The sequence below is a fragment of the Pseudonaja textilis genome, chromosome 15 (genome assembly GCF_049901715.1).
Source record: "Pseudonaja textilis isolate UNSWEBS1 chromosome 15, rPseTex1.2, whole genome shotgun sequence".
Lineage (NCBI taxonomy): Eukaryota > Metazoa > Chordata > Lepidosauria > Squamata > Elapidae > Pseudonaja > Pseudonaja textilis.
Window position 1 is genome coordinate 5,146,878 of NC_142004.1, and position 27,461 is coordinate 5,174,338.

Sequence of the window (27,461 nt, forward strand, 5' to 3'; positions counted from 1 at the left end):
ATCACCAAGCGTGCTCCTTCAAGCCCATCGGCCAGCTCTGAATTGGTGTGCTTGCTTTTTCATATCTCCTTGGCCCTAGAGAGTATCCAGAAACAACGCGCTTCAATCTTGGCCACTTTTAAGGTGTGCGGACTTCAACTCCCAGAATCCCCCAGCCAGCATGAAACTGAAGTGCCCACATCTTAATGTTGCCACGGGGTTTTTTTTTCCCCAAAGCTTTTTATTTTATTTTGACAACAAACATTGACAAATACAAACATAAAACATCAAATAAAACCATCTTCCCATTGTACAATGTGTCGGTTGGTAGATATCTTTTGTGCACAATATCAACAGTCTTTCCCTTCAAGATGCATTACTAAATATTTGTATTATATAAATTAACTATACATATTATAACTTCTTATTAGACTTTGTTTATAAATTCATGCCATCCTTTTCGAGAAAATCTCAACTTTACAAAACCTAATTCATAATATCATTTTGTTCCATTGAAATCAATTATAGCATATCATTACATTGTCATATCATTTACTATAATGTTGTAAATATTATATTTTATTTTTTAATGTTGCCAAGGTTGAAGCACATGGTTTCTGGTTCCTCTCTAGGGCCGAGGAGGTATTAAAATGCAAGACACATCAATTCAAAGTTGGCCCATGGGCTTGAAGAAGCACTCTTGGTGGTCCTTGGTTATCAGTCTACTTTATTGTCATGGCACCTCGTACAACAAAATCAAATACCATCTTCAGTGTACATCGTGGCTATGAAAATAAAACACAAACACACATCACATTCTAGACAATTGAACGGAAAACCCCTGATATTGCATTAATATTGCACTATACAGCAGAATGCAATAGACTTACTGCCCTGGGATAGAAGCTGTTTCTCAGCCTATTTGTCATTGTTTTTATTATTATCCTATACCGTGTGCCAGATGGTAATAGTTCAAAAAAAGGGTTTCCAGGACGAGATGGATCTTTGAGGATGTTTTGAACTTCCTTAAGGCAGCGGGAGCTCTCAGGCTCTTCCAAAGAGGGGAGATTCTACTTTTATTCTACTTTTAGACTGGTGTTTCTCGACCTTGGCCACTTTAAGATGTGTGGGCTTTGAACGGTTAGGATCCAGGTGGGTTGAAAAGCATTCTGCTTATTTTCTTGTCCCTTCTCTCTCATTGCTTCTCGTAGGCATCGAGGTATCATCTACTCCTACGAGTTCTCCGTGGACCAACTGGTGGCAGAGAGCGTCCTCCCTATCTGCCGTTCCTCGTACAACGAAATGACGGGCTACAACTACAATATTGGCCTTGTGGTCCCCTACGACAACATCTAGGCAGTGCGGGAAGAAGAAGGGAAGGCCAAAAATCATAGGTTGTCCCAAAGGTGCTTTTTCCAAGAGGCAGCTGCGCTTCCTGGTTGTTGCTGTTGCTGTTTTCTCGACTGAGCCGCTTTTTGGATGAGAAGCGAAACGTCTTCAAGGGAAAGAAAAGCCCAGTGGCCTCTTGGAAAAGCACCTTTGGGCAAAGACCAACTGAGCAGGACTCTGGAGAAGGGGAACCCCCCAAGGATGGAGGTCTTGGGAGGGGACTCGGGCTGCCATGCAGGCAGCATCAGAAGGGGGACACATGGAGTCTCCCCAAAGCTCTAATAACATCACTGTAGGAACGAAGAGATGGTGGCCCACAGGAACCACGATAGATAGGCAAGAACCAGGAAGTAATCATAAAGGCTGTAGCCCCCAAATCAGGAGATAGTAACAATGGACAGTAGCCCAAGAATCAGGTGGTAATAATAAGGGCTATAGCGCAAGAACCAGGAGGTGGTAATAATAAAGGCTGTTCTCCACACGTACAGAGACCACACTGGGGGCAGGGGTGTGTGCATTCCTTGCACCTGTTTCAGCACTGCTTTTCTGGAGCAGGCACCAACGCTACCTGCAACATCTGGAGAAGAAGGGACTTCGGGAGTTGTTGTTTTTGTAAATAAAATCTCTTTATTAAACGACGGTCTCAGGACGAGGGGTAGGTGTGCTTGAAAAATGGCTGTCTTAATTGTCAGTGGTGCTTGCTTTGGAAACCTCCAAATTGGGAGAAGATCCAGAGGATGTCCTGCCACAGGTTTCACCACAGGTAAATCGAGCACCTGTGTGTGTAAGCATCCTCCCTCCTCCAGCTCCACTAGCGCGTTGCCTGGTCACACCTGGGCTGGCGAGGCAGGGCCCTCTTCCTCTTAACCGTGTTGCCTAAGGGTGCTGGAAGTTGTAGTACACCTCTAACTTGGTGTGGCACGCAGGGTTCTCTTTTGCCTGATCTGGTCTCTCCATGCCAACTCCTGCCGGCTGGGTCAAATAACAGGGTGTCAGTCTTTGGAGGTCTCTCCGCTGGGTGGGTGAGGGCCAGGGATGGGATTCAAATTTTTTTTAACAACCGGTTCTGTGGGCATAGCTTGGTGGGCGTGGCTTGGTGATCATGTGGCTGGGTGGACGTGTTATTGGCTGGGCGTGGCCAACTCAATATCACTCACATCAAGGCACGCCTCTCCTCGCCTGGCCTCTCATGACTGGGGATGCTGCAACAGTCGTAAGTGTGAAAAATGGCCATAAGTCACTTTTTTCAGTGCCATTGTAACTTTGAGTGGTCCCTCCACACAAGCAAAGTACCAGCAAAGGAGGGGAAAAAAACTCCAGAGAAGTTCCTGAGACAGGAAGTCTAGTCCTGCCAAGAATGTAATAAGGGTTAATGGAGAGGCAGTTTCTGTAAGCAACCCCAGAATGTTTCCTTCCTGCCTTCCTTACAGGATTAGGCCAGTAATTTCTTCTAACAACTGGTTCTCCGAACTGCTTAGAATGTTAACAACAGATTCTAGCAAATAGGTGCGAACTGGTAGAATCCCACCCCTGGCGAGAGCAGCTGCCAAACCAGCAGGGAGGGCACTATAGGTACTCCTGTCCTCGGCCTCTGCAGCATGCGCTGAAGATGATGGGACCGGGTGGCCAGAGATAACTGGAAAAGGGATGGGCAGGACCTCGGCACCTGAGAGTTTCCAGTCCTTGTGCCATCTGGGAAAGAGCGGCTGGCATATATAATGGGCACAGGGGCCTTCCCTGGTCAGCTGTCCATGTTTCCATGTTGAGCTAATTCCAACAGTTTCCCCAAAGGAACCTTTTCCAGAATAGGAAGATGCTTTTGGTGTGCTGGAGGTGACTGATGCCCCCATGAAGACTCTTCCTTTTCTAGGAACTTCCTTCTCAAAAACTCTTTACCGTAGAGTAATTCCGGGAGTTGAAAGCCGCGCGTCTTAATCGGCAAGTTTGAAAAAGACTGCTCTAAGGGTTACCAGCTCTGGGCTGTAAAAACATGGTAGGCCACTAGAGGGCCCAAAAAAATAAAGTTTAGCTGCCCTCTAGTGGCTTTCTTCTTCCTTTGCAGCCCAGAACTTGTAACTTTAGTGTGTGATATACACACCTTAATATATGGTAATATGTAGATGTATAAACATATTGCCATATATTAGGGAATATACCTCTTATTACTGTATGTGTCTGTGTACATTAACACAGATACATACAGTCACCTAAGCTAAGATCTATTGGGGATTTCCTAATAGATGTGAGCCTATATTACTCTGTGTGTCTTAATACAGGCACATAGAGTAATATAGGCTGAGATCTATTAGGAAGAAGGCCCCGATACACCTTTGCCTAGGTGGCTGTATGTATCTTGTGATAATGTACACAGACACACACAGTAATAGAGGTATGTCTTAACCTATGGCAATGTCCCAGACACTGTGAGTTGACTATAATGGAATGTGTGTGCGTGGGGTAGGTGCTTATGTTTTGGGGTGGGTTTTTTTTTTGTTTGTTCGCTGTCTCGCTTCTCATCCAAGAAGCTTCTTCAGTTCTGATTGAATGGTGGGGGATGGAAGGATTTATATTCTTCGCACTCATCTGGTCATTGGCGCTCCAAAGATCGGCCGTTAGCTCTCTTGAGTGTCATCGAAGCCACTTGGGGGGTTTATCTGTATTCTTGGGGTCACCTAAATTGTGGTGCAAAGGGCTGTGCTGGAGACGGGTGGCATCGTAACCCTTTCTGTTGAAAGAGCTGTCAGTTTTAACACAGATGACCTCTTCGGGGGCCCCTTTCTGTCCAGAATGTGGACGTTGCTGTCTTGAGAAGAGCAACCTTCGTCTTTCCAACTTGGCTGGGCTGCTGTCCCAAAAGGTGCTTTTTTTCCTTTGTTGAAGAGGTTTCGCTTTTCATCCAAGCAGCTTCTTCACCTGAAGTGATGAACTAAAGAAGCATCTTGGAGGAGAAGTGAAACGTCTTCAAAGAAAAACCAGAAAGTCCAGTTGCCCCTTTGGGGCGGGGGGAGCATATTTGGGACAACTGTGACCCGGAGGACTGAGAATCCTCCAAGGATTCCAACCTTGGCCACTTTAAGCCTGGGGGGCTTCAACTCCCAGAATTCCCAGAGTTAAAGCCCCCCCCCCCAGGCTTAAAGTGACCATAGTTGGAGAGCCCTGCTCTACACTACAAGGCTCAAGGTATACACACACACACACACACACGGTGGAGCTCTCGCCTCACAATGAGGAGGCTGTGAATTCAATCCTAGGTAGAGGCTAATATTTGGAATAGATTCTCGTGCTCGAGCAGGGGGTTGGACTAGATGACCTCCAAGGTCCCTTCCAACTCTTGTTATTCTATGAGATATATACGCATATTATGACGGTTGCAATTGTCCTGGAATTATGTGGTCGTGTTTTCTGACCCGAGAAGCAAAGTCAATGGGGAAGCCAGGTTCAATTAAGAACCACGTTACTAACTCAACACCTGCAGTGATTCACTTAAGAAAGAGCTCTAACTTGGGCCAACCTCGCTTGTAACCAAATGCCTCACTGACGAACAGTTGGACTCCCTTGTGGTCGTTCAGTCAAGGACTACCTGTAATATATTTGCCCCCAAAGCTGACTTACCGTGGGCAGAGCTAGCACCCCCCTTCTGACTTGGAATAAGGGGTCCTGTTAGTGTTTGTGGGGGCTGATCTCAGCCCAGGAAGCTAGAAGTAAAACACAGCTGCACACATATAGCCAGCACTACAACAATTGCATCAGAACCGAGGTCCTTTTTCTGGAGGCCAGGTGGTTGGTCTTCAAGGTGGCAATCCACGTGGCTGGTCCAGATGGGTCTGGCCGTCATGGATCCGTGGCAGCTGCTCCATCAGGCACGTGGCCCTCCCACCCACCTCCAAAGCCTCCCACCACCTGGTTGCAGCTACTCCGCCGCCGTCAGTAGCAGAGCGCCATGGGTTCCAGCGTGAGGAAGCGAACGTGCATCTTGGTCTCTATGTCGATGCCTTCCCATATCTGGCATTGAAAGAAGCAGGGGAAGAACCCAGAGTTAGTAGAGGAGGAGACAATCTCCGATCCTGCAATCGTTTTAAATTGTGCTTCAAAAAAGGAGCAAAGGTTGCAATCCAAAGGTTATGCATGGACTTCCCTATCTCCGCTTGGTCCTGTTTGAGGCACCCAAAGTCTTCGGTTGTGAACCTGTTGTCCATCTCCCTTAAGGATCTTCTCCGCTTTCCTTTCATCCATTTACTTAATCCTACCCACCCCTTGTAAAGTTCGTAGGGAGAGAAACTCAACCCGTATAGCAGTTTTTGCAAGATGGCTAACGGAGGACTTCCAACCCTAATCCACCACCTCTTCCCCTACGCTGATTATTTGGGAGACTTTGTGTTGGGAAAAACAAAACAAAAAACCATGACTGGAGATTATTTCTGTGAATTTGGAAATGAGTATTTTTTGAAAACAAATTGCAAGGGGTTTGCTTGGTAGAGCTGAGTAGAGATACGTCCCTAAGGGCAGGAGGCCAGCCTCCTCTTTCTATCTAAGCCGATAAAAATGCAAAAAAAAAAAAAAAGATTGAGTCACCTTCAGGAAATCATCAAATGTGATCCCTTCGTAGACTTGGTCCGGCTCCTAAGATTAGGAAGGAAAAGAGATTCATTTCAGGAAAGAAGAATAAAAAGGAAATAATCAGAAGAAGTCGAAAAGGAAATACACCCTCTTAACATTCAGGAAATTCCAAAGATGAAATCTGAATTCAAACAAGGGATATCTTCATTAGGTCTGACCCTAAGGGATATAAGATATAAGAATCACATTGGCGCAACATTGGGGTAGGAAAACTGTAGGATTTGAACACTAAAAATGAAAGAATATACAGCAATGGAAATTCTGACTAAATACTGTATATGTACAGCAGAAGTCTAACCAAATTCACACAAGTGGTTTCATTATGTGCAACACATCACACAGTAAGGCAAGCTAAAATGTGGTTTATGATGAAAAAGAAACCGTGTATAATAATTAAAATGATGCAAACAGAAATGTCCAAAGTATAAAAATATTTAACAATCAGTTGAACGTTTGGAGGAAAAGGGGAGGGGTATAGAAATAGAATGCCCTTCTTATAATAATTTTGAAATCTTTTTTTTTTCTTTTCTTTTTCTTCTAAATCCTTCCAGTAATGTATAGGCATCTTTTTCTGGGCTTTATCTTTTTATTTATTTATTATTTATTAATTTAAATTGTGTGGCTCCTATCTCAAGAAGTGACTTTGTGAACAAAATTAAAAATTGCAACGAAAATAATGCTTTATTTAAATATATTGTTCCATTTAGGGCTGAAGGAATCCACGTACAATGACTTGACTTTTTAAGATTTAATATTTTCAGATGTTTAGATCCTTTGGAAATGTTTTTCTCGCAAGTGGGAGTTGACATCTGCACAACTGAAATACATTTATAGCTGAGCGACTTACTGTATTGTTCAGCACTGGAAAGACAAACATATGGTCTCAAGGCTTCTGTGGTTTGCACAGTTGATTAATATAGATTAGCTATGAAAGTCTGTAATGAATCATCACTTCCGTTTATTGATGGAGACATTCTGTAAATATATATATCCTGCATGTTTTCATTTCTCTTTTTAGCTTCTTTCCCTTAGAACTGGGTGCTTTCTTTTTTTGCTATTTATTTAAATAAAAAAGGGATACAAGAACACTGTGTGCGTGTGTGTGTGTGTGTTTTACACAAACCTCCAGGGAGCTTGGAAAAAAGTCACAAGGGCAGTTGTGCTCATCCTATCAACACCTGTCTATTTTTACATGGGTTGCATGAAGGATCACATTGTTATCTTATATTAACGAAGCTGCTAACATTCCTGCAAAAAAGTTTTTTATACCATTCGGCCTGTACATTTATATCAAGATGACAGGACACAAGGAAAGAGAGACAAGGAAGGAGGGAGAAGGAAAATTGAAAACACACAATAACAACTATGTCTCTTAAATCGTTCAGCCAGTGAGAGACCACACAACTGGTATTTTTAATAGAGTTGGTATATGGTGACTGTACCACATTCATTTCACTTTTAGCAGCAGTTACGTTACAAAAAGCATATTTTCAATTTATGATACGGGTAATACCCCACTCCATTCCATGGGCTACAAGCAAAAAAAAAAAAAAGATTTTGCAGGGAGAGTGAGAAAGAGGAAAAAGAAGAGGCATAGAGAGATGGATAGGAAAATGGATAAACAGATGAAATATAGATGAGATAAAGAGAGATAAAATGTGGAGATATAGACAAAAGAGAGATGCAGACAGATGAAAGACAGAAGAGGTAGATAAAGGATAGATCGATTGATAGATGTAGATGGATGGATGGATGGATAGATGGGTAGGTAGGTAGGTAGATGTGCATGATGGATGGATGGATACAGATGCAGAGAGATGATAGAGATAGATATGGATGGATGGATGGATAGATGATTGAAAGATAGATAGATAGATAGATAGATGTGGATGGATAGATAGATACTTAGAAGTGGATGGATGGATGGATGGATACATAGATATGGATGGATGGATGGCTAGGTAGGTAGGTAGCTGTGCATGATGGATGGATGGATGGATAGATAGATAGATAGATAGATAGATAGATAGATAGACAGACAGACAGACAGACAGACAGATTATAGGAAGGTCGATAGAGAATGAATACAAAGAACAAAATAGTAGCAGAGGCAGAAAACCTGTCCGGATGTTGCTAAACTACAACTCCCAGCAGCCTCAGGCCAGAGTAAGGGATGCTGGGGACTGTGGTCCAACAACATCTGGAAATCTATTTTCAGCATGATGACTAGTTTTCTTCTAGCATGCCCTTGATAAAGATGAGCAAACACTAAAAGTTGACGTGAGGATCAAGATGAATCACCCTAGAAGGCACCAAAGACCTTAGTAAGTTCCCTCCATCCAGACCAGACCAAGCTCTTCATCATTTCTCATCCCCCGGTTTGCCAATATTACTTGGCGAATCTGACATGCTCCATGGAGTTGCTTGTAAAATTGGCCTGTGTTGTGACAGGCCTGGGCACAGCTACCCAACCCTTCTGATGGTGGCATTGAAAGCCAGAGTGGAAGGACACACATCTGAGAAAGTCCTCAACGCATCATCAGAGTCAACCCAAGGACCCGGTCCTTACGAGCAAGGAATCCATGGCTTGCAAACAACATCCTTTGTGTAGTTGTGCAAGCCCTTTCTGTGAAGGTGTGGCATCCTAGAACACCTCCATCCATGGAGGGCAACACAATCCATTTAAAATACCAACCATTTGAAAGAGAAACGGCACAGACAAACATAAGTTTGACCTTGGAGAAGATAGTCAGAGATCATTAGCAAAACATGAGGTCAGCGCAAGAAAACAAGACAGCGTGAGAATGACATTTAACTTTGCTACCCTTGGCATAAAAGGAAGGAAGGGAAAATATTAGGCTTTCACGATGCTGTAAGAGCTTATCTCCATAAACTAGACTTCCAGCATTTTTCTGGTGTTGGTTTTCTTTTGACCTGACCTACATCCAAGGGCGGAGGAATTTGAAGGCAACTTTAAACAACAGCCAAATTAGTATTTAAAAAAAGCAGTGCCCTAACCAGAACCAACATTCCATTGGTCCCATCCCTGTTAATCTCTCAAAAGTCAAAAAAAAAAATTCTAATTTTTCCCCAAGGCATTTGGGCAGGCTAGATAGATGTTCTTATTTTGGGTGACCTATCTTGGATTCAAACTTCTGCTTTGCTTTATCTTGGCTATTATGTTAATTCTGTGTTGGCTGCCCCGGGGTCAAGCTGGATAAATAAATGGGAGAAATAAGTCAATATATTGGATGAATGAATGACTTGACCAAAGGCAGAGCATCTCTTTGGGGAAAGAACTCTCCATGTTTGATGGCCAAACTGCAGCCCCTTCTCTTCTGGAGGACCATTGCTCAACCTACCATTTGTCCCACGCAGATGCTAGCAGCCTCCATCATGGCTCCGTCTGCTATGGATCTCGCGGATTCCTTATCCAGGTGGGGGTTTCCTGAGAGCATCTGTTGTACCACCTGGCCAGGAGAAACAAGTAAAACTGGTTGGAGGAGGAGGAGCAGCAACAGGTCAGCGAAAGAGCAAAAGGCTGAGTGGAAGGCCAAACTGATACTTTACATTCCTGTATTCCTGTAAGGTGATCTTGCCATCACTGTCTCCATCATACATGTGGAAGAGGACTGGAAGAGACAAGGAGAAAAAAATAAGCCTGGATCGCAAGATAAACATCCATCATAACTGCTGAATCCGTTGAGGCGCAACAGTTAAAACCCAACCTGGGTTGAGACCCATAATGCAAGTTTTGGTCGATCTTGGTAGAATCCAAGTTCTACCCAATACATCTTGGTGGTAGAATCGAAGCTGAAGAAGCTTCTTGGATGAGAAGCAAAACGTCTTCAAAGAAAAATGAGAAAGTCCAGTTGCCTCTTGAAAAAAGCACCTTTGGGACAACTGAGGACATGGATAAACCTCCAAGTGGCCTCAACGGCTCTCTAAAAAGGATGCAAATGACCAGCTGTCTGCAAGGAGTATAAATCCTTCCATTCCCCACCAATCCAGTCAGAGCTGAAGAAGCTTCTTGGATGAGAAGAGAAACGACTTCAAAGAAAAACCAGAAAGTCCAGTTGCTTCTTGAAAATAATAAAAAAAAGCACTTTTGGGACAACTACGACTTGGATGACTGAGGATCTCCAGAAACATTCTGGTAGAAATGTTATCGTCCCCCAAGGTTACGACCAGGATGCACCCGATTGCCAAGGGATCCTACATGTCTTCTCCATAACACGTTTTCTCCATTGCAAGATTGATAACACAATTCTACAATCTCTACAACTCTGAAGGGTGGGGGTGGGTAGGTAAGGGAGTGCGAGATTTTAGGCAGAAATATTCATGATCAGCTGGCGTTGGCCGCAACTGAGATTCCAGATTCAGCAGCAAACATCTGTTAGCGCCTTTTCAGATTAACACATTTTAAGGGGGGGAAAAAAAACGTGCATTTAAATCTGCAGTTCAGAAAAGCTAATGCCTTTTAATAAAAACCCGTTAGTCTGCTAATTAACCCCTCCAGCTTTTTGGATACTGGGGACTAACACAGCTTTCTCCCAAATGCAGTGGGTTGTGTGTGTGTCAGTGCTAACTTTTTTTGGAGGGGGAAAATGACGGAAATGTCCCTTTTAGCTGACTGGATTGGACCAATTTTTGGCAGGATCGAAGGACTACCAAGAGCAACTTCTCTGGCGGATGCTTGAAAATGAACGCGTGTCAACTTGGACATCAATTACCAAAGATGAGATTGTTGTGGCAGACCTAATATTTCGTTTTATCTGTTTTTCAACGTTCGATTGATTGATTGCCATTTTAAAAATCATGGATCGATTTCGAGATATTTTGGCATTACCAAAAATCACTCAAATCGCTTGGGAACCCTAAGAAAAGATGGTCTCTTACTAAGGGACTGAAAAATATATATATATATTTTTAATTAGAAGATGACGGCATAAACAAGCTAGGTTCAAAAGGATGCGCTAAAGCCACATCTGGGTTGGGTTCACATTAACCACGATTGCAGACCCACTTATGCCGGGTTCGAAAAGTGGGCCCCCTATTTACATTTCAACTTCTGCCTCCTGAAGCGCTCCTGCTGCTCCTCATCCATGTTCAGCTCGATGGGGCGGAAGTTGGACATGATGGTCAGAAAATCCTCGAAGTTGATTTCGTCCACAAAACCGTCCGAGGCTGCCTGCAGATTCCTGCAAGCGGAGAAGAGATTCAGGGCCAGCTTTGCTGGCTGCGCATCACTTACTCCTGACCCCAAGCGAGCTCGTAAAACGTGAGCTGCAGAGGGCTTATTCTAACGGGAATCCTCGACTTACGGCCACCCTGGAGGCCAACATTTACGCTGCTAAGTGAGACCCTTGTTAAGTGAGTTTGCGACCCCCCCATTTTACATCGGTTGTTAAGTGAATCGCTGCCGTTGTTAAGGGAATAACACGGCCGTTTGATTCTATGAATCTCGACTATGCTGGCTATCCTGGCTATGTTTAGTGGTCCATTTTTCTGATTTGAAAAATAAAATAAAACCCCTATAAATGGGTGAAGAGTGAGTTCCCCATCCCGCTTACCTCTTGTCAAAAAAGGCTTGGACAATTTTTGACCGAATTGGGTTGAATTCCAAGTCAGGAACACGATCAAAGTTCTCCTTGCTGGAAAACAGAGAGGAAGAAAGTTGGTTAAGGAAAAAAAAAATGGCTGGAAAAATAAAAGTAAAGACTAACAATGTAATTATTATGTATATATGAGTATTTGCGATGCTGTAGCGTTGTAAAGAATGTACATGTGTTATAAACTGTTGAAAAATATTTAATAAAAATTATTGCAAAAAAAAAGAGTGAAATGAAGATTCTAGCTTCCTCCCAATACCGCCTCAAACCACAAGTTGGGTGACGTATTAATTTGATAAAAAAAATAAACTTCCTGCTTTTAAGTACCCAGGATTCAGCAATTTAAAAAATAGGTAGGTAGGTAGGTAAGAAGAAAGAAAGAAAGAAAGAAAGAAAGAAAGAAAGAAAGAAAGAAAGAAAGAAAGAAAGAAAGAAAGAAAGAAAGAAAGAAAGAAAGAAAGAAAGAAAGAAAGAAAGAAAGAAAGAAAGAAAGATATGGATGGATGGAAACAGGAAGAGAGAGAGAGAGATATGGATGGAGGGTTTGGGTGGGTGGATAGGTAGATAGATAGATTATATATATATATATATATATGATAGATAGATAGATAGATAGATAGATAGATAGATAGATAGATAGATAGACAGACAGATAGACAGACAGACAGACAGACAGACAGACATAGATGGAGACAGGGAGATTATATATATATAATGTATGGATGGAGACAGGGAGAGATAGTTAGATATGGATGGATGGATAGGATTGATTGATTGATTATAGGATGGAAGGTCAATAGATAATAAATACAAAGAACAAAATAGTAGCAGAGGCAGAAAACCTGTCCAGATGTTGCTAAACTACAATTCCCAGCAGCCTTATTATGGCTGAAGCCATCAACTCCCAGAATCCCCTAGCCAGCCATGAATTCTGGGAGTTGAAGTCCATACGTGTTAAAGTACCTGAAACTGAGAAATACGGTACTACAAACCTACAATTCAGTTAAACTAGGATTAAATCGTATCAGGCATTTTACAATTCAGCCTAGTAAACCCACCCATAATTCCAGCTGCTTTTGCTATCTGGTCCACTTTAAGCTTCATCCAATGCCGTGCTGGCCACATCATGTCAGGGGAGCATGTGTCTTTTAATCCGGATTTAGAATTAAGTGTTTTGGCTCAACCAGCCACTATATCCTAATTCTAGGCAACAATTTTGTTTCTAACTTTGTAGTGGAGATTGATTTCTTGTGGTGGCCACGAATTCTCAGCCCTACCCTACTCTTAAGTTATTGGGAAGGGGTCAGTTCTGCACCCCGCCCCAAATTATTTCTGGTTTGTTTTGACCTCCGAGGGACAAAGCGTCAGATGATTGGGAGTGTGTTTGTGTGTTTGTGTTGCCAGGCATGGGGTGAAATCTTACGCTTAGCTTCACCGCTAACAGAACACTTTGCCAATATCCACAAAATGGGATTCTTTCTTTGTTTTTGTTTTTTTTCCAGTTTTAGTTTATTCCTCCTTGGCAAAAAAAAAAAAAAGAAAGAAAAAGAGTTTATGGTTCTTCCTTGAGGCCTGAAAATTCTGGGGGAAAAAAATGACATTTTGCTGTCTCTCTGTCTCCTCCCATCCCGGCAAGTTTAATCTGTAGCTACCAAGCTTGAAATTTTGGACCTGGACAACCTAGAACTACGCTGCCTACGGTCTGATCTAAGCTTAGTACACAAAATTGTCTGCTACAACGTCCTACCTATCAATTACTTCTTCAGCTTCAACCGCAGTAACACACGGGCAAATAATAGGTACAAACTCAATGTAAACCACTCCAAACTCGATTGCAGAAAATACGACTTGAGCAACAGGGTGGTCAATGCCTGGAACTCCCTATCTGACTCTGTTGTTACATCCTCAACCCCCCCACAAAACGTTAACCTTAGACTATCTACTGTAGACCTTACCCCATTCCTAAGAGGTCTGTAAGGGGGTGTGCATAAATGCACCAGCGTGCCTACCGTCCCTGTCCTACTTTTCCCATTTATTCATACTCATTTATTATGTATATACTTATACCAGTTTACACTTATATGTTTATATGTTATGTTCATACTTGTTTTCTCATACATGCTTGACCAATTAAATAGAATTCTTGATTGGCCAAGTGTGATTGGACACACAAGGAATTTATCTTGGTGCATATGCTCTCAGTGTATATAAAGGAAAAGCTACATTTGTCAAGAATTTTAAGGTACAACAACAAGAGTAGAGTAGAGTAGAGTAGAGTAGAGTAGAGTAGAGTAGAGTAGAGTAGAGTAGAGTAGAATTCTTTATTGGCCAAGTGTGATTGGGCACATAAGGAAATTGTCTTGGTGCAAATGCTCTCGGTGTATATAAAGGAAAAGCTACATTTGTCAAGAATTTTAAGGTACAACAACAAGAGTAGAGTAGAGTAGAGTAGAGTAGAGTAGAGTAGAGTGGAGTGGAGTGGAGTGGAGTGGAGTGGAGTGGAGTGGAGTAGAGTAGAGTAGAGTAGAGTAGAGTAGAATTCTTTATTGGCCAAGTGTGATTGGGCACATAAGGAAATTGTCTTGGTGCAAATGTTCTCAGTGTATATAAAGGAAAAGCTACATTTGTCAAAAATTTTAAGGTACAACAATTTATAATACATAGGGTACAATAAGAGTAGAATAGAATAGAATAGAATAGAATAGAATAGAATAGAATAGAATAGAGGAATAGAATAGGAATAGAATAGAACAGAATTCTTTATTGGCCAAGTGTGATTGGGCACACAAGGAAATTGTCTTGGTGCAAATGCTCTCAGTGTACATAAAAGAAAAGATACCTTCCTCAAGAGTCATAAATAAATAAAATAAATATTTCCCTGCCAGAGGTCCCTCTGTTCCTCACACCACCACTACCAGCCCCCAGGGCACGTGGTGCGAGCCTGCGTTTTGCACGTCCTGCAGAAAGGTCAGCCCTGGGGTTTCGCACAGCAGAAGCTGCCCTAATGAAGCAGGCAGAGGAAGGAAGGAACCCCAGGAGAGAGAAGGCAGGACTGTCAAAGCTGGGAGGGAGCCGTGTTTTCCCTGACTGCTCCATTTTCTGGGAGCAGCTGGAGGCAGAATAACAGAGTTGGAAGGGACCTTGGAGGTCTTCTAGTCCAGCCCTCTTGCTCAGGCAGGAAACCCTAGACCCTTTCAAACACACGGCTGCCCAGTGTCTTCTTGAAAACCTCCAGCATCCACAACTTCACGAGGCGAGCCATTCATTGTTCGGTTGGGAAATGTTTCCTTGCTTCCAGGGTTGCTTCTATCCTGGATGAGTTTCCATCCGTTGCTTCTTCTCCTGGTGCTTTGGAAAATAGGTTGACCTCCCCCCTATTCTTTGGAGCAGCCCCTCAAATATTGGAAGACTTGCTATCACATCACATTCGTTATTCTTGCTATCACATCACGTTCGTTATTCTCGACCTATCCAATTCCTGCAATTGTTCTCTTTTGAACCCAAGTGCAAAGGAGAATGCTTGCAAGATACAGCTGCACATTTTAAATGTATTATGCAAGTATACATACATATACACACACCCACGTACACACACATACACAGGGGGTATGCATGGATATTAAGTTTAAATTGTGCAGATATGTCTTCCAGGAGAGGGAGGGAGAGAGAGAGAGGGGGAAGGAGGGAGATTTTACAGCCTTCTTTTGCTGCAGTTAGAAACCACCTTGGTCATTAAGTGAAGCACAGTGTTGTTAAGCAAATCTGGCTACCCCATTGATTTTGCTTGTGGGGAAGCTGGCTAGGAAAGTCACACAAATGGGATGCTGCAATTGTCATAAATAGCCAAGCACCCAAGGTGTAAGTCAAGGACTATCCCTCCATCTATCTATCATCTCCATCTATCCATCAATCACCTATATCTATCATTATCTAATTTATCCATCTACATCTATCTATCATCGCTATTCATCCATCCAACTACAGTGTCTATATCGCCCTTCTCATTCAATGAGTCCTCCGTCTCTCTTTTTTCCTCTCTTTCTCTCTCTTTCTCTCTCTTTCATTCTTTCTCTCTCTCTCTTTTTCTTTTTCTCTTTCTCTCTCTCTTTCTCTTTCTCTCTCTCTCTGTGTCTCTGTCTCTCTCTTTCTCTCTCTCTCTTTTTCTCTCTCTCTCTCTCTCTCTTTCTCTCTGTCTGTGTACTCTTTCAACATATTTTATAACATTTTTTTCTCTTTTCGATTGCTATTTTGCAAAGGGAACCGAACCTCTGTATATTGACATTTTGTAATTTATTCTCATCCATTTGGTACATTGGACTCAGCATCCTTCTACGGGGAAAAACTCCTTTTTCTAACATCGTGGGTGTATTTCTCCCAAGGAAGCCGGATGTTCTTGGTGTGCGGTCTCAGAGACAGTAGAGTGACCGAGATGAGAGAAAGATGCCATTCAAAGCCTGAATCAGCGGAAGCTCAGCGTGCTTCTTAATTCAATATTCTGTTCACTTCACTAGATATTGCAACTGATTAGATCAGGCATTTACCATTTAACGATTATCTCACCCTTGGATTTTTACAGCTCGGTTACCCTGAAACAATACATTTTTTTCCACATCTGCAGCTCATCCCAGATCCCTCAGAATAACGCCCTGGAACACAGAACATGGAATAACGAGAGATAGAAGGGATCTTGAAGGTCTTCTAGTCCAACCCCTTATACTATTCTGGACAAACAGCTGTCCAATCTCTTCTCGAAAGCCTCCGGTGATGGAGTACCCGCAACTTATGGAGGCAAAGAGTTCCACTGGTTAATTGTTCTAGTTTGAGTAGAGCAGGGGGTGTGTGTGTCCAAATTTGGCCCCTTTTAAAGACTTGCGGACTTCAACTCCCAGCATTCTTCAGCTAGTCATGCTGGCTGGGCAATTCTGGGAGTTGAAGTCCACCAGTCTTAAAAGTAGCCAAGTTTGGGGACTCCTGGGCTAGAGCTTCTATAAGAGAGTTGTGAATAACGATACTCCTCAGTTTACAACCATTTGCTGTTCGAAGTCACTATCACCCTAAAACAAAGGGACAGGATCATTTTTCACATTTACGACCATTGCCCAGTGGTGGGATTCAAAATTTTTTTTGCTACCGGTTCTGTGGGCGTGGCAGGGTGGGCGTGGCAGGGGAAGGATACTGCAAAACCCCCATTCCCTCCCTACCCCACTAACCTGCTTTCCAGCTCCGTTCTCCTGCGCAGGACAACAAAGAAGAACCCAGCCAATCAGCTGGGACTCAATGGGAGGCGGGGAATAGCCAGGGGCGGGGCCAGTCAGAGGTGGCATTGGCCGGTTCTCCGAACGACTCAAAATTTCTGCAACCGGTTCTGCAGAACCGGTCTGAATTGGCTGAACGCCACCTCTGCCGTTGCCACATCCCTACGGCGACATGATCCAAATTCGGACGCTTGGGAGCTGACTTGCATTTCATGTGGAATTAAGGAGAAACTTAACAGTGACGACAATTAACCAGTGGAACTACTTGCCACTGGTATAGTAGGGTGTCCTGCTTGGCAGGGGGTTTGACTAGAAGATCTCCGAGGTCCCTTCCAACTCTGTTATTCTGTATCCTGTGTAGGGTTAGAAGAGGAGGAGGAGGATGCTAACCATGGTTTAAAAGTAGGCAGAGGGATTTACCGGATGGTTGGCTGGTCTCCGCTCAGCTGCTTAAATCGCCTGTGCAGATTCTCAATTTGATCCGTAGTGACTACCGAGAGAAGACAAACAAGATTGGGGGGTTTTTAAAAGCAGTTTGGGAAAAACACATCAAGAATTTTTCAAAATTCTCCTCGACAAACATGCAGCTGAAGGGAGAATGTTCAGCCAGTGAAATTTGTTTGTAAATACCTAGTCCATGTTCTTGGATTTCTTTAAAACGGTTTCTCTATTTCTGGCTTTTCCAAGAATTTGCTTTTATAAATACTAGCCTTTTAAATGTTCTTGGCACAATTTCCATATTATTGCAGTACTGTATACACTTTAAGACTGAAATGCGCATTCCTATATCTCCTCTGTTCGCTGAGCACTCAAGGCAAATACATAAAATTCAAATGGAAGAGAGAAAATTAAAAAAAAATCCATGAAATGGTTTTCAAACTCTTTCTCCCACCCACCCCAGGGAAGGTTGTGATGTATTTATGCCTGCTCAAAAGTGGGGAAAGTTTGAGTTTTCCTACAAGGGAAGAATGTTTAGTAAAGTTGACGGTGCTTGTATAGATGGCTAAACTGATTTCTTTGAATAGACAATATCTACATTTATAGCTGGCTGGAAACTCCTGATAGACTTTTTTTTTTTTTGGCACTTATGACTTGTGGTTTTGATGATTAGAAAATGTTAGATAATAGAGAAAACCCAGAGGCACTGTGATATAAAAGGCAGTCAGGCGAAGATATTTCTTTATACCCAGGTTTTCCCAAAAATAAGACCCTGTCTTATTTTTATTTTTTTTGGCTACCAAAAAAGGCACCAGGTCTTATTTTCGGGGGAAGTCATCCACTGACCAACCTCACTCTTGTGCATCGTCCCCGGCCTCCTTTTCACTGTCAGAGGCCTTCAGGAACTTCTTCTGTGGCCAGCAAGGCTTTTATAAAGGCCTCTGTAGCCTTCAGGATCGATCCAGAGTTTTGTTATCAGCTCCAGAGGCCTTCAGGAAAGCCTTGCCGGCCTTGCTGGCTGCAGAAGAAATGGGCCGGCAAGGCAGGTGTCGGGGTGTGCAAGGACTGGCTACAACTGTCCAAAGGGAAGTAGTTAGGGCAGCTCCAACCCCGCCATCTCCACCCTAGCTTAATTTTTACCCATGCACTCTGGAGTGGTTGGGGTCTAAATTGGGGCTTATTTTTTTTAGGGGGGGGTAGGGCTTATATTGGGCACATGTGTAAAAATCAAGCTAGGACTTACTTTTGGGGTAGGTTGTATTTTCAGGGAAACAGGGTAGCTAATGACTGAAGGAGGGAAGGTCCCGCCAATCTACATCAAAGTCACCTAATCTACCATTCAGACGTGACTTTATTCTCTTTCACAATCCCAGCTGTGACGGGGGAGGCACCCCACGGAGAGACGGAGGGTTTTTTTGAAAATGGCTGGTGACAGCGAAGCAATGAAGGACTAGTTATAATTGGAAGAAAGGTCACCAGGAAATTCCTGGGGAAGTTGGGGAGGAAAAAACACCACCTAGGTGGAAGAAATGTTGTGCACAACAAAACTCCAGGAATGCCTTTCTGTGGTCAGAGGGCATCAATCTAGAGAGAAAGGCCTTTCTCCCGGAAAAGCTGTGCTGTGCCAAAAACCTGATTGCAATTCCTCTCCTTGCAAAAAAATATAACTCTTCTGTTACCAATAGAAGAGGATATTTGCAACTCGGGGTAGACATGAGGGGTTCTTGGGGCTTTGCGGAGCAGACGTTTCATTCACCAACTAGGTAACACCATCAGTGCTAGAAGGGAGTGGGGTTTGCAGAGAAAGGAGAAAGAGAGGAGGAGGAGGAAGAGGAGGAAGACTGCGGGGTATTTAGTGTTCTCTGAGCTTGCTTGTTTTCTTGCAGATGTTTCAGGACCCAACTAGGTAACATCATCAGTCCCAGAAGGGAGTGGGGTCTCCAGGAAAGAGGAGGAGGGGGAAAGGAGGAGGAGGGGGAGGAGGAAAAGGAAAGGAGGAAGAGGAGGAGGAACAACGATTGTAGGGTCCTTGGTGCTCTCTGAGCTTAGTTGTTTTCTTGCAGACGTTTCATTACCCAACTAGGCAACATCATCAGTGCACAACCAACCAAGGCCAAAGAGCATCAAGGACCCCTCATTTCAAACCTTGAGTATGAATATTTGTCTTTATTGAAATTATATGAACCTGGAGACCCCAGTGGGATTTTGTTCTCTTGTTTATATCCAGTGGAAAACATCACTGGAGGCTTTCAAGAAGAAACGGTGGCTAGAATAATATATGCACAATACTGGAAGAAGCAAAGCATACCGCCAGAAACAGAGAGAATAAGGAAAATTATGGCCTGTGCAAAATCCAACAGGTTAGCCCTGGAATTAAAAAATATGAGGGAATCTGAGTACTATGAAACATGGAATAAATTCTATCAGTGGTTGCATAGAAGAAGGCAAGGTTGGAACATAAGTAGCTATGATGATTAGAATAATTTAGTAAACGATGTATCGAACAAGAGGATTGTAAATGGTGAAGTAAAATTTATATATGTATAACAATTATAATGAAGAAATGAGGAGAAGGAGAAGAAGAGAAGGAGGAGGAGGAAGAGGAGGAGGAGGAGGAGGAAGAAGAAGAAGAAGAAGAAGAAGAAGAAGAAGAAGAAGAAGAAGAAGAAGAAGAAGAAGAAGAAGAAGAAGAAGAAGAAGAAGAGCAGCGGGTTGGACTAGAAGACCTCCGAGATCCCTTGTGATATTATTATCCCACGTTCTACAAGTATTTTTAGCTAATGAAGGATCAACTTTAGGAAGCACTATGCTAGAATCATATCCCTACCGATTCCCTTTCCTACATCTGAACAGAAGCAAAAATTTGCAGGAAAATGCGAAGGTTTTGTGTTTGCAAAGAGAGAGCTTTCTTCTGGCAATCAAGAGAGGGAAAGGCGCTTCCTTCCTCCTCTCCTGAGGACGGTTGGGGTGGGGGGAGGTTGCAATTAGGATGCAGGGAGGGATCCCACATTTGAAAGAATATTCTTCCATTAGCAGCCAACTTGGAATTTGAGAATAAGCCGCCAGCTGCAATTACAAACAGGGTACCTTTCCTGCAAAATACATTCACTTATGAAACGAATATTTCTCTGTCCAAAGCTGTAGCCTGGGTTTGTGAATCTTCCATTCTGGTTTTAAGTCTGCTGCATTGCCCTCTCTACTATTAATAGGTGAATATTCACCCTAGTGATACTTTTTCAGTCTTTCACTATAACTTGTCCTATTAAGAGCTATGTTTTTTTTTTAATCATCCCATATTCTCATCGCTAATCTATAAAGGCAAGTCATGGCTCAAGAGAATAGTTGGTACAAAGTCAATTCTAAAAGTTTAGTAGCTCTGGGGAACTTTAAATCTGAATATTTAGAGAATATTCATCAAATGGCCTTTCTGTCTTTTGCGGTTTTAGGGTAGGTTTATATTCTTTATTAACAACAATGTTATCAATTTATAATCTGCTTCTAAGAAAGGCTCATGTTTCAAATGATATTTTAAAAATGACATATGGTTATCATTCTGTTTTATCCAGGCCAGGCTGTTTGTAAAATCAATAGCATAAATAAATAGGTGTCGTGAGAAAAAGGCAGGATTAATAAATGAGCAGCAAATTATTTGTAATTCCAGACCAAAGGTATTTGCATTTCCTAAACCCTTAAATCATCATTATTATTATTGCATTTTCCTCTGGTCTGGAATAAAGATACGTTGCACTAAAATTGGCACTGGCTGATGATAACTGTTTGAAAATACAAATTATCTAAAACCGCAGGCTTCATCATAAATATTGACATGTCTTTTTTGTTTACACAAAAGTGCCAAGAATCTTTATGAAGTTCCTGTTATCCGTCGAATGACAGCTCAGCTCTAGAGTAATTGCAGGGTAAATTATCTGCATAAACTTGCCTGAACATCCAGTTTGTTTACTGGAGAAGTGAGAGAGGGATATTTTTCCTTAAAATTTTCTCTTTGACATGTACAAATGGCCCTTATTCACCGAAGACCAATTTTATTTCAAGCAGCTTTTATTTATAATGTATTTGCACTGGGGACTTATTTGCACTTCAGTTTTAACTGCTGACACTAGAGATAATTGTAAAAAAAATGCTTTTTGGGAAAAAAAAGCCTTCATTTTATGGCTATTCATATGCTTTTTATGTTGCTCAGAGGTATTGCTAAGATATGCTCAAGAATAGTCATGTCATGTAACGTTTAATTTGACTATTTTTATTCTAGAGCATATCTTGCCGATATCCCTGAGTAACATAAAAGCATGTGAATAACCATAAAACTAAGCCCACGTTTCATGTTTTGTGTAATGTTTAATTTAGAGTAAGACGTTACCTGATTAACTATTTGTATTTGTACTTAGGAAGTCTGGAGTATCTATCTATCTATCTATCTATCTATCTATCTATCTATCTATCTATCTCTATTTTTCATTCACCTCTGCTGTTCTTGATTTTTTTAATTTCTGAATTTTTGTATTTTATTTTTATTTGGAAACTTAGCACAGTATTCTTTTCCAAACAAAAAACAAAACCTTCAGCACACACAATATCCATAAAAGCAAAGCAAATGCAGCTCTGATGCCACATACACATACACACACACACACACATACACACACGTGTGTGTGTGCGCGTTTGTGTGTGTGTGTGTCTTCACTGTTGATTTGGAACCTGCTTTTTGGGATGTTTGTAAAACACCCCCCAAAAAAGATTTTTATTTTTTCACAGTTGTCTTTCTGCTATAGTTATGGTTCTTTTTAATGTTGTCTTCCATAACATACACACACACACACACACACACACAAGGGGGGGGGAAGAGATGCATAGTAATTCTAGATAGTGTAAACATATTGCAAACCTCTTTGGGTACAGCAATCAGAAAGTGTTCCATAAACACAAAATGGGGTTTATTTACTAGATTTATATCCTGTTCTTTCTACCCATTGGTTAAAGTTAGACAAACTAAACCCAAATGACCGGCATCATTCTCACTTCATAATGGATGTTTTTTCCCAGTTACTTTCGCCCATTCCATTTTATTCCCTCTTTTAATTAGCCCGGCGTTTCAGCAATGCAATCTTTTAGCAGCCTTGCCCAATTGCAGGCAGTAAAAGTTTTTGGCTCCTCTTAGATGCCAAACAGTTTTGTAACAGGGGCATAAATTATTCCATCTTTATACACCTGTCCTATTCCAGTTTAGGGGAGGCCGTGACTCTCCAGCTACTGGTGGACTCCAGCGCCCACCAGCCACCCTGAGCTCAGCCAAAGAGCCCCAAGGAAAACAATTTCAGTCTGTTTGGAAAAAGAGGGCGGATTGGACATTTGGATGGAAGATGTTATGGCAGCCTGGAGTGTGGTGTAGAATTGCTTTACTCCCCAGAAACTATTCTCTCTCGTTTTGTTGTAATCTAATCCAAAATCCCATCTCTGCCCAGGAAAACAGAAGCAGGAAGAGAGCCTGGAACGCAGTAACCATCTTTAGAAGATGGCTTGCCTTGCTAGATGTGGGAAGAGTGGCTTTGTCTGTCTGCCGGAACAAGCGGTTGAAGTGCTGGGTTACAAAGTGGGAGGTCATGAGTTCAAGTCCTACCGTAGCCATGAAAGCCAGCTGGCTGACTCTGGGCCAATCACCAGGAGATGGTGAGTTCTAGTCCTGTCCTAGTCGTGAAAACCAGGTGGGTGACTTTGGGTCAGTCCTTCCCTCTCAGCCCACCTCACAGGGTTGTTGTGGGGAAAACAGAAACTACCAGCTCAAACCAGTTACATCTCAATAAGAGGTTTCTGCTCTTTTTTTTAAAAGGAAAAACTAAAGTGAAGGAAAAAGAATTGGTCATATTTTCCTCCTTCACAGAAGAACAGGGTTGGAAGGGACCCTTGGAGTTTTCTAGTCCAACTGCTCAAGTCAGAGACTCTATACACCATTTCTGGATTGTGCAGTCTCTTCTTTAAAAACCTCCAGTGTGGGAGAATCCACAACTTCTGGAGGCAAGTTGTTCCACTGGTTAATTGTTCTAACTGTCAGGAAATTCTAGGTTGGATCTCTCTTTGATAAGCATCCATTTTGTTACTTTTTGTTCTTGGGAGAAGTTGCACAGGTGAGTTCCGCTTGTTCAGGTACATCTTAGCGACATAATTTTTTATTTCTTGACCTACCCACAAGGGACTCTGGAGAGCTTGCAAGATTCAAACACAAACGACCCACCACATCAGGGCAAAGAGCTGGCGCGAATATCCTTTTGTTTTGCCTTATCGCTTGATAGATTCCTCCGGCTTTCAGTGTTACTTAATTCACAAAGAAAACTTTTTTCCAGGGGATTTTTACAGCTTGGAAACACCGCTGGGCAGCCAGACTGTCTATTGAACCAAAGAGGTGACTCAAAAAAAACTCCACAACCTATTTTAGCAAAACAACAACAACCCCCTCTTGACTGCTTCCTGGCACAATAAACCCGCTCCAAAATTTCTCCCCAAATAAAAACCCAGAAGAAGAGTTTCAAAAGCGCTTCGAGATTAAGAGCCAACTCTGGAGAAAAACTTCACTCGTTCTATTTTTTAGCCTTGTTGTGCGCAGGGCAAAGTCCCTGGATGGTGAGAGGAGTGGCTACATAAACCTGACAAATAAACAAACAAGTAAACAATGAAATAAAAATACAGAAACTAAAGCATCCCACTTGCCAGTTTTACCTAAGGCGCTAAGGGTGGCAAATTTAATAGGAACGAGAGCTGCCTTTTTAAAAGGGAAGCGTTCGATCCATTAGACTGGACATCAATCTTTCCCTCCTTGGCGCGAGTCTGTCTGCCAAGACCTTGCCGCCCCATTTTACTGGCGATGAAGGAGGCAGCCAAATTAAATACATTTCTGAGCCTTTTCAACCTGGGCTGTTGAGAATCTCTGGTGTGTCTCTTGCTTACAGCACAACTCCTCCTCCTCCTCTCCAGCTTTTTATTTCTTAAATCCAGGAAGGCAGGTCAGACTTAATCTCCCAGCCTGGTTTCCATTCCGTAAAATGATTTGTGTGCTGCTGCAGAATGGTGCAAGGTAGACTATTCCCATGCACGGTGCCTGCCAGCCCCGGGCCCATTGCACCCTTCTACTTTCTCCTTAAAGTTTCTCAGTCTCCCCTCTTCCTCGGCTCCCCCCGTGCCAAGGGTGGGCTGCTGCACACCGCCATTTTAATCTTTCCCTTCCTTCTTGGCTTGTCCTTCTTTTCCCCCAAGGACTTTTATTTTCATTCTGTCTGTACAATCTCCTGCAAACTCCAGGGTTTCCCCGAAAACCTTCCCACCTCTCTCTCTCTCTTTCTTTTTCTCTCTTTCTCTCTCTCCCCCTCTCTCTCTCCTACATGCTCTCTCCCATTCTCTCTCATTCTCTCATTTCCTCTCTCCCCATCCCATTCTCCCATTCTCTCTCTTTCTCATTCTCTCTCATTCTTTCTCTTTCTCATTCTCTCTCTCTCCTTCTCTCCTTCTTTCTCTTTCTCTTATTCTTTCTCTCTCTCCCATTCTCTCATTCTCTCTCTCTCTCATTCTTTCTTTCTCCCATTCTCTCTCTCTCTCTCTCTCATTCTCTCTCTCCCTCTCTCATTCTCTTTTTCTCATTCTCTCTCCCATTCTCCCATTCTCTCTCTCTCTCTACCTCTCTCATTCTCTCTCTCTCATTCTCTCTTTCTCTTATTCTTTCTCTCTCTCCCATTCTCTCATTCTCTCTCTCTCTCATTCTTTCTTTCTGCCATTCTCTCTCTCTCACACATTCTCTCTCTCTCCCTCTCTCATTCTCTTTCTCTCATTCTCTCTCCCATTCTCTCTCTTTCTCATTCTCTCTCTCTCATTCTCTCATTCTTTCTCTCTCTCTCCCATTCCCTCATTCTCTCTCTCATTCTCAGGGCACACTTCTCCCAAACTCCCGAGGATCCCCCACCCCCCCACCCCCAGCGAGGGAGTTTCCCAAGCGCAAAGCAGAAGCAGCTTGCAAAGGCCGCGACTCCAAGGCTCGTGGGCAGGAATTGCTTAACCAAGCACGAAGGTTTTCCCCCGCATCCCCCGCACCCCACCCCCGGTAAGAAACTTCCCCAAACTGGCAGGACGCTGTCGGAAGCCTTCGCGGCGGCGAGAAAGCGGGCGCAAAGTTGCTCCAGGCGCCTGGCCCGTTCCGCGACCCCCGACCCAGTCCCGGGTGCCCTTGAGGGTGCCGTTCCCGCCCAGCAACGGGTGGCTGGGTGGTGCAGGATGAGAAGGGCATCAGCCTCCTCGTCCTCCTCCTCTTCCTCCTGGGGAAGGGGCTGGAGATGCCACCCCCGGCCCCTCGGGGGACGTCAAGAGTCCAAAACGCACGAAGGGAAAAACTAGGGGCGGAATCCCTTCCTCGTACTCACAGCCGGTCTTGTGGGCGAGTTCGCGGGTCTCCTCGGAGATCGAGTGGGAAGAGCCCATGCCTGGGTGAGGGTTGGGGGTCCCGGCTGGATCAGGGCAGGGGGAGGGCGGAGGGAGAGGCGGCGGGGCGAGCCTGGGAGACGGGGAAGGGGCGCATGGACCCCGGAGTGATGGAGCGGAGCGCTCGCTCACTTGGCTGCGGCGGTGGACTTTTAAGTCTGGGGGGAAGCATGAAGGCGAAGGAGAATACCCAGAAAGAGAGGAGGAGGAGGAGGAGGAAGGAAAGAAGGCGGCTTCCCCAGGGTCCCAACGCCCGCCTTCCTGTGGCCGAGAGACACCAAAGCGCAGGAGCTGGGCTGGTTTGTCTAAACAGCCTTGCTATCCTGGGGGAATGCGCCTTTTTTTTCCCCCGCTGTCCCTGGGGGGGAGAGGCAGCGCGTAGCAACCAGAAAACATTTGCATCGCTTGCAAATTTGATAAGAGGGGAACTAAAAGATGTATTTATTTGGGGGAGGGGCGGGGGAGAGACATTTTAAAGTCAGCAAAGGAGGGAGAGGAAGGTCTGGCTGAAAGCCTCGAACACCCCCACCCCACCTCCAGAAGTGGGAACTCTGATCCATTAGCTCACCGAGGACTGGATGTTCTTCTCCGATCTCTTTTGCTGGCTAACAAATCATGATTAATTCATATTGGGAGCTGGAGGCTGCCCAGGGTTGGCCCAGCCACCCTGGGAAAGAATTATCTTGGGTTGCCTTTGGAGCATGGAAAGGAGAATCTGAATGCAACAAGAGTTTGGGCCCTTTTTGTCGTGTAATGTGTGTGTGTGATCTCGGGCTGAGATCAGACAAACGGAACAGGCTCCTGTACGGCGAGGGGTTCAATTCTGGCAACTTGTTAAGACTTGTGGATTTCAGCTCCCCGGATTCCCCAACTAGCATGTCTGCCTGGGGAATTCTGGGAGTTGAAAGTCTGCCCGTCTTAAAGGGGGCCAAGGTTAGACATTCCTGCTGTAAGACAGTGTTTTCTCAACCTTGGTCATTTTTAAGATGGGTGGGCTTCAACTCCCAGAATTCCCTAGCCCAAGGGTCTTCAAACTTGGCAGCTTTAAGACTTGTGGACTTCAATTCCCAGAATTCCTGAGTTAACATCACTGGAGGAGGAATTCTGGGAGTTGAAGTCCACAAGTCTTAAAGCTGCCAAGTTTGAAGACCCTTGGGCTAGGGAATTCTGGGAGTTGAAGTCCACAAGTCTTAACTGCCAAGTTTGAAGACCCTTGCCCTAGCCAGTCATGACAGAAACACTACTCCAAGAAGCTGCAAGCCCATGGAACCTCACTCCACAAGATTTTGGTGAGGTTTGCATCCCAGTTTGCAAAAGGAGATAAGCCACAATTGTGACAAAGTGGCAACTCATCCTCTTGGCTAGAAAAGTGTGTCTCAAGAGCAGACGAGACTTTGATAGTGATATATTCCTTGCCAACTGCCCAGAAGCCTGATTGGCCATAATGTAACAAGAAAGCCACGAGTGGATGGTTTGGGTGGTTCAGGGAGCATATCTTTTTCATGGGGTAACATCAGAAGAACATTGGGATGTGGCCTCCTTGTAGGAGCCAGGAGGTCACATCTCCAGACCCAGCCGATCAGTGGTGGGCGTGGCTTGGTGGGCGTGGTGTTCTGTGGGTGTGGCTTGGTGTCTTGGTGGGCATGGTGGGGGAAGGTTACTGCAAAATCCCCCTTCCCTCCCCACCCCACTAACC

The 27,461-nt window shown here is 43.7% G+C and overlaps 2 protein-coding genes across 3 annotated transcripts in view; one reads left to right on the forward strand and one right to left on the reverse strand.

The window, feature by feature from the left end:
• The window catches only part of FBXW8 (F-box and WD repeat domain containing 8), a 55,791-nt gene extending 53,788 nt beyond the window's left edge, over window positions 1–2,003 (forward strand). For both annotated transcript variants that reach the window (XM_026718647.2, XM_087913248.1), the window contains one exon: window positions 1,191–2,003. In XM_026718647.2, the coding sequence (XP_026574432.1) occupies window positions 1,191–1,335 (145 nt within the window). In that variant the 3' untranslated portion in view covers window positions 1,336–2,003. The remainder of the gene's footprint in view (window positions 1–1,190) is intronic.
• On the reverse strand, window positions 686–25,925 carry TESC (tescalcin). Its single transcript, XM_026718649.2, has 8 exons — window positions 25,708–25,925; window positions 17,273–17,342; window positions 11,559–11,639; window positions 11,047–11,186; window positions 9,556–9,617; window positions 9,348–9,455; window positions 5,941–5,988; window positions 686–5,370 (listed from the first exon to the last, which is right to left on the reverse strand). Exons 1-8 carry the CDS (start codon window positions 25,763–25,765, stop codon window positions 5,293–5,295), a joined length of 645 nt encoding a protein of 214 aa, XP_026574434.1. The 5' UTR covers window positions 25,766–25,925; the 3' UTR covers window positions 686–5,292.
• Window positions 25,926–27,461: the final 1,536 nt, after the last annotated feature.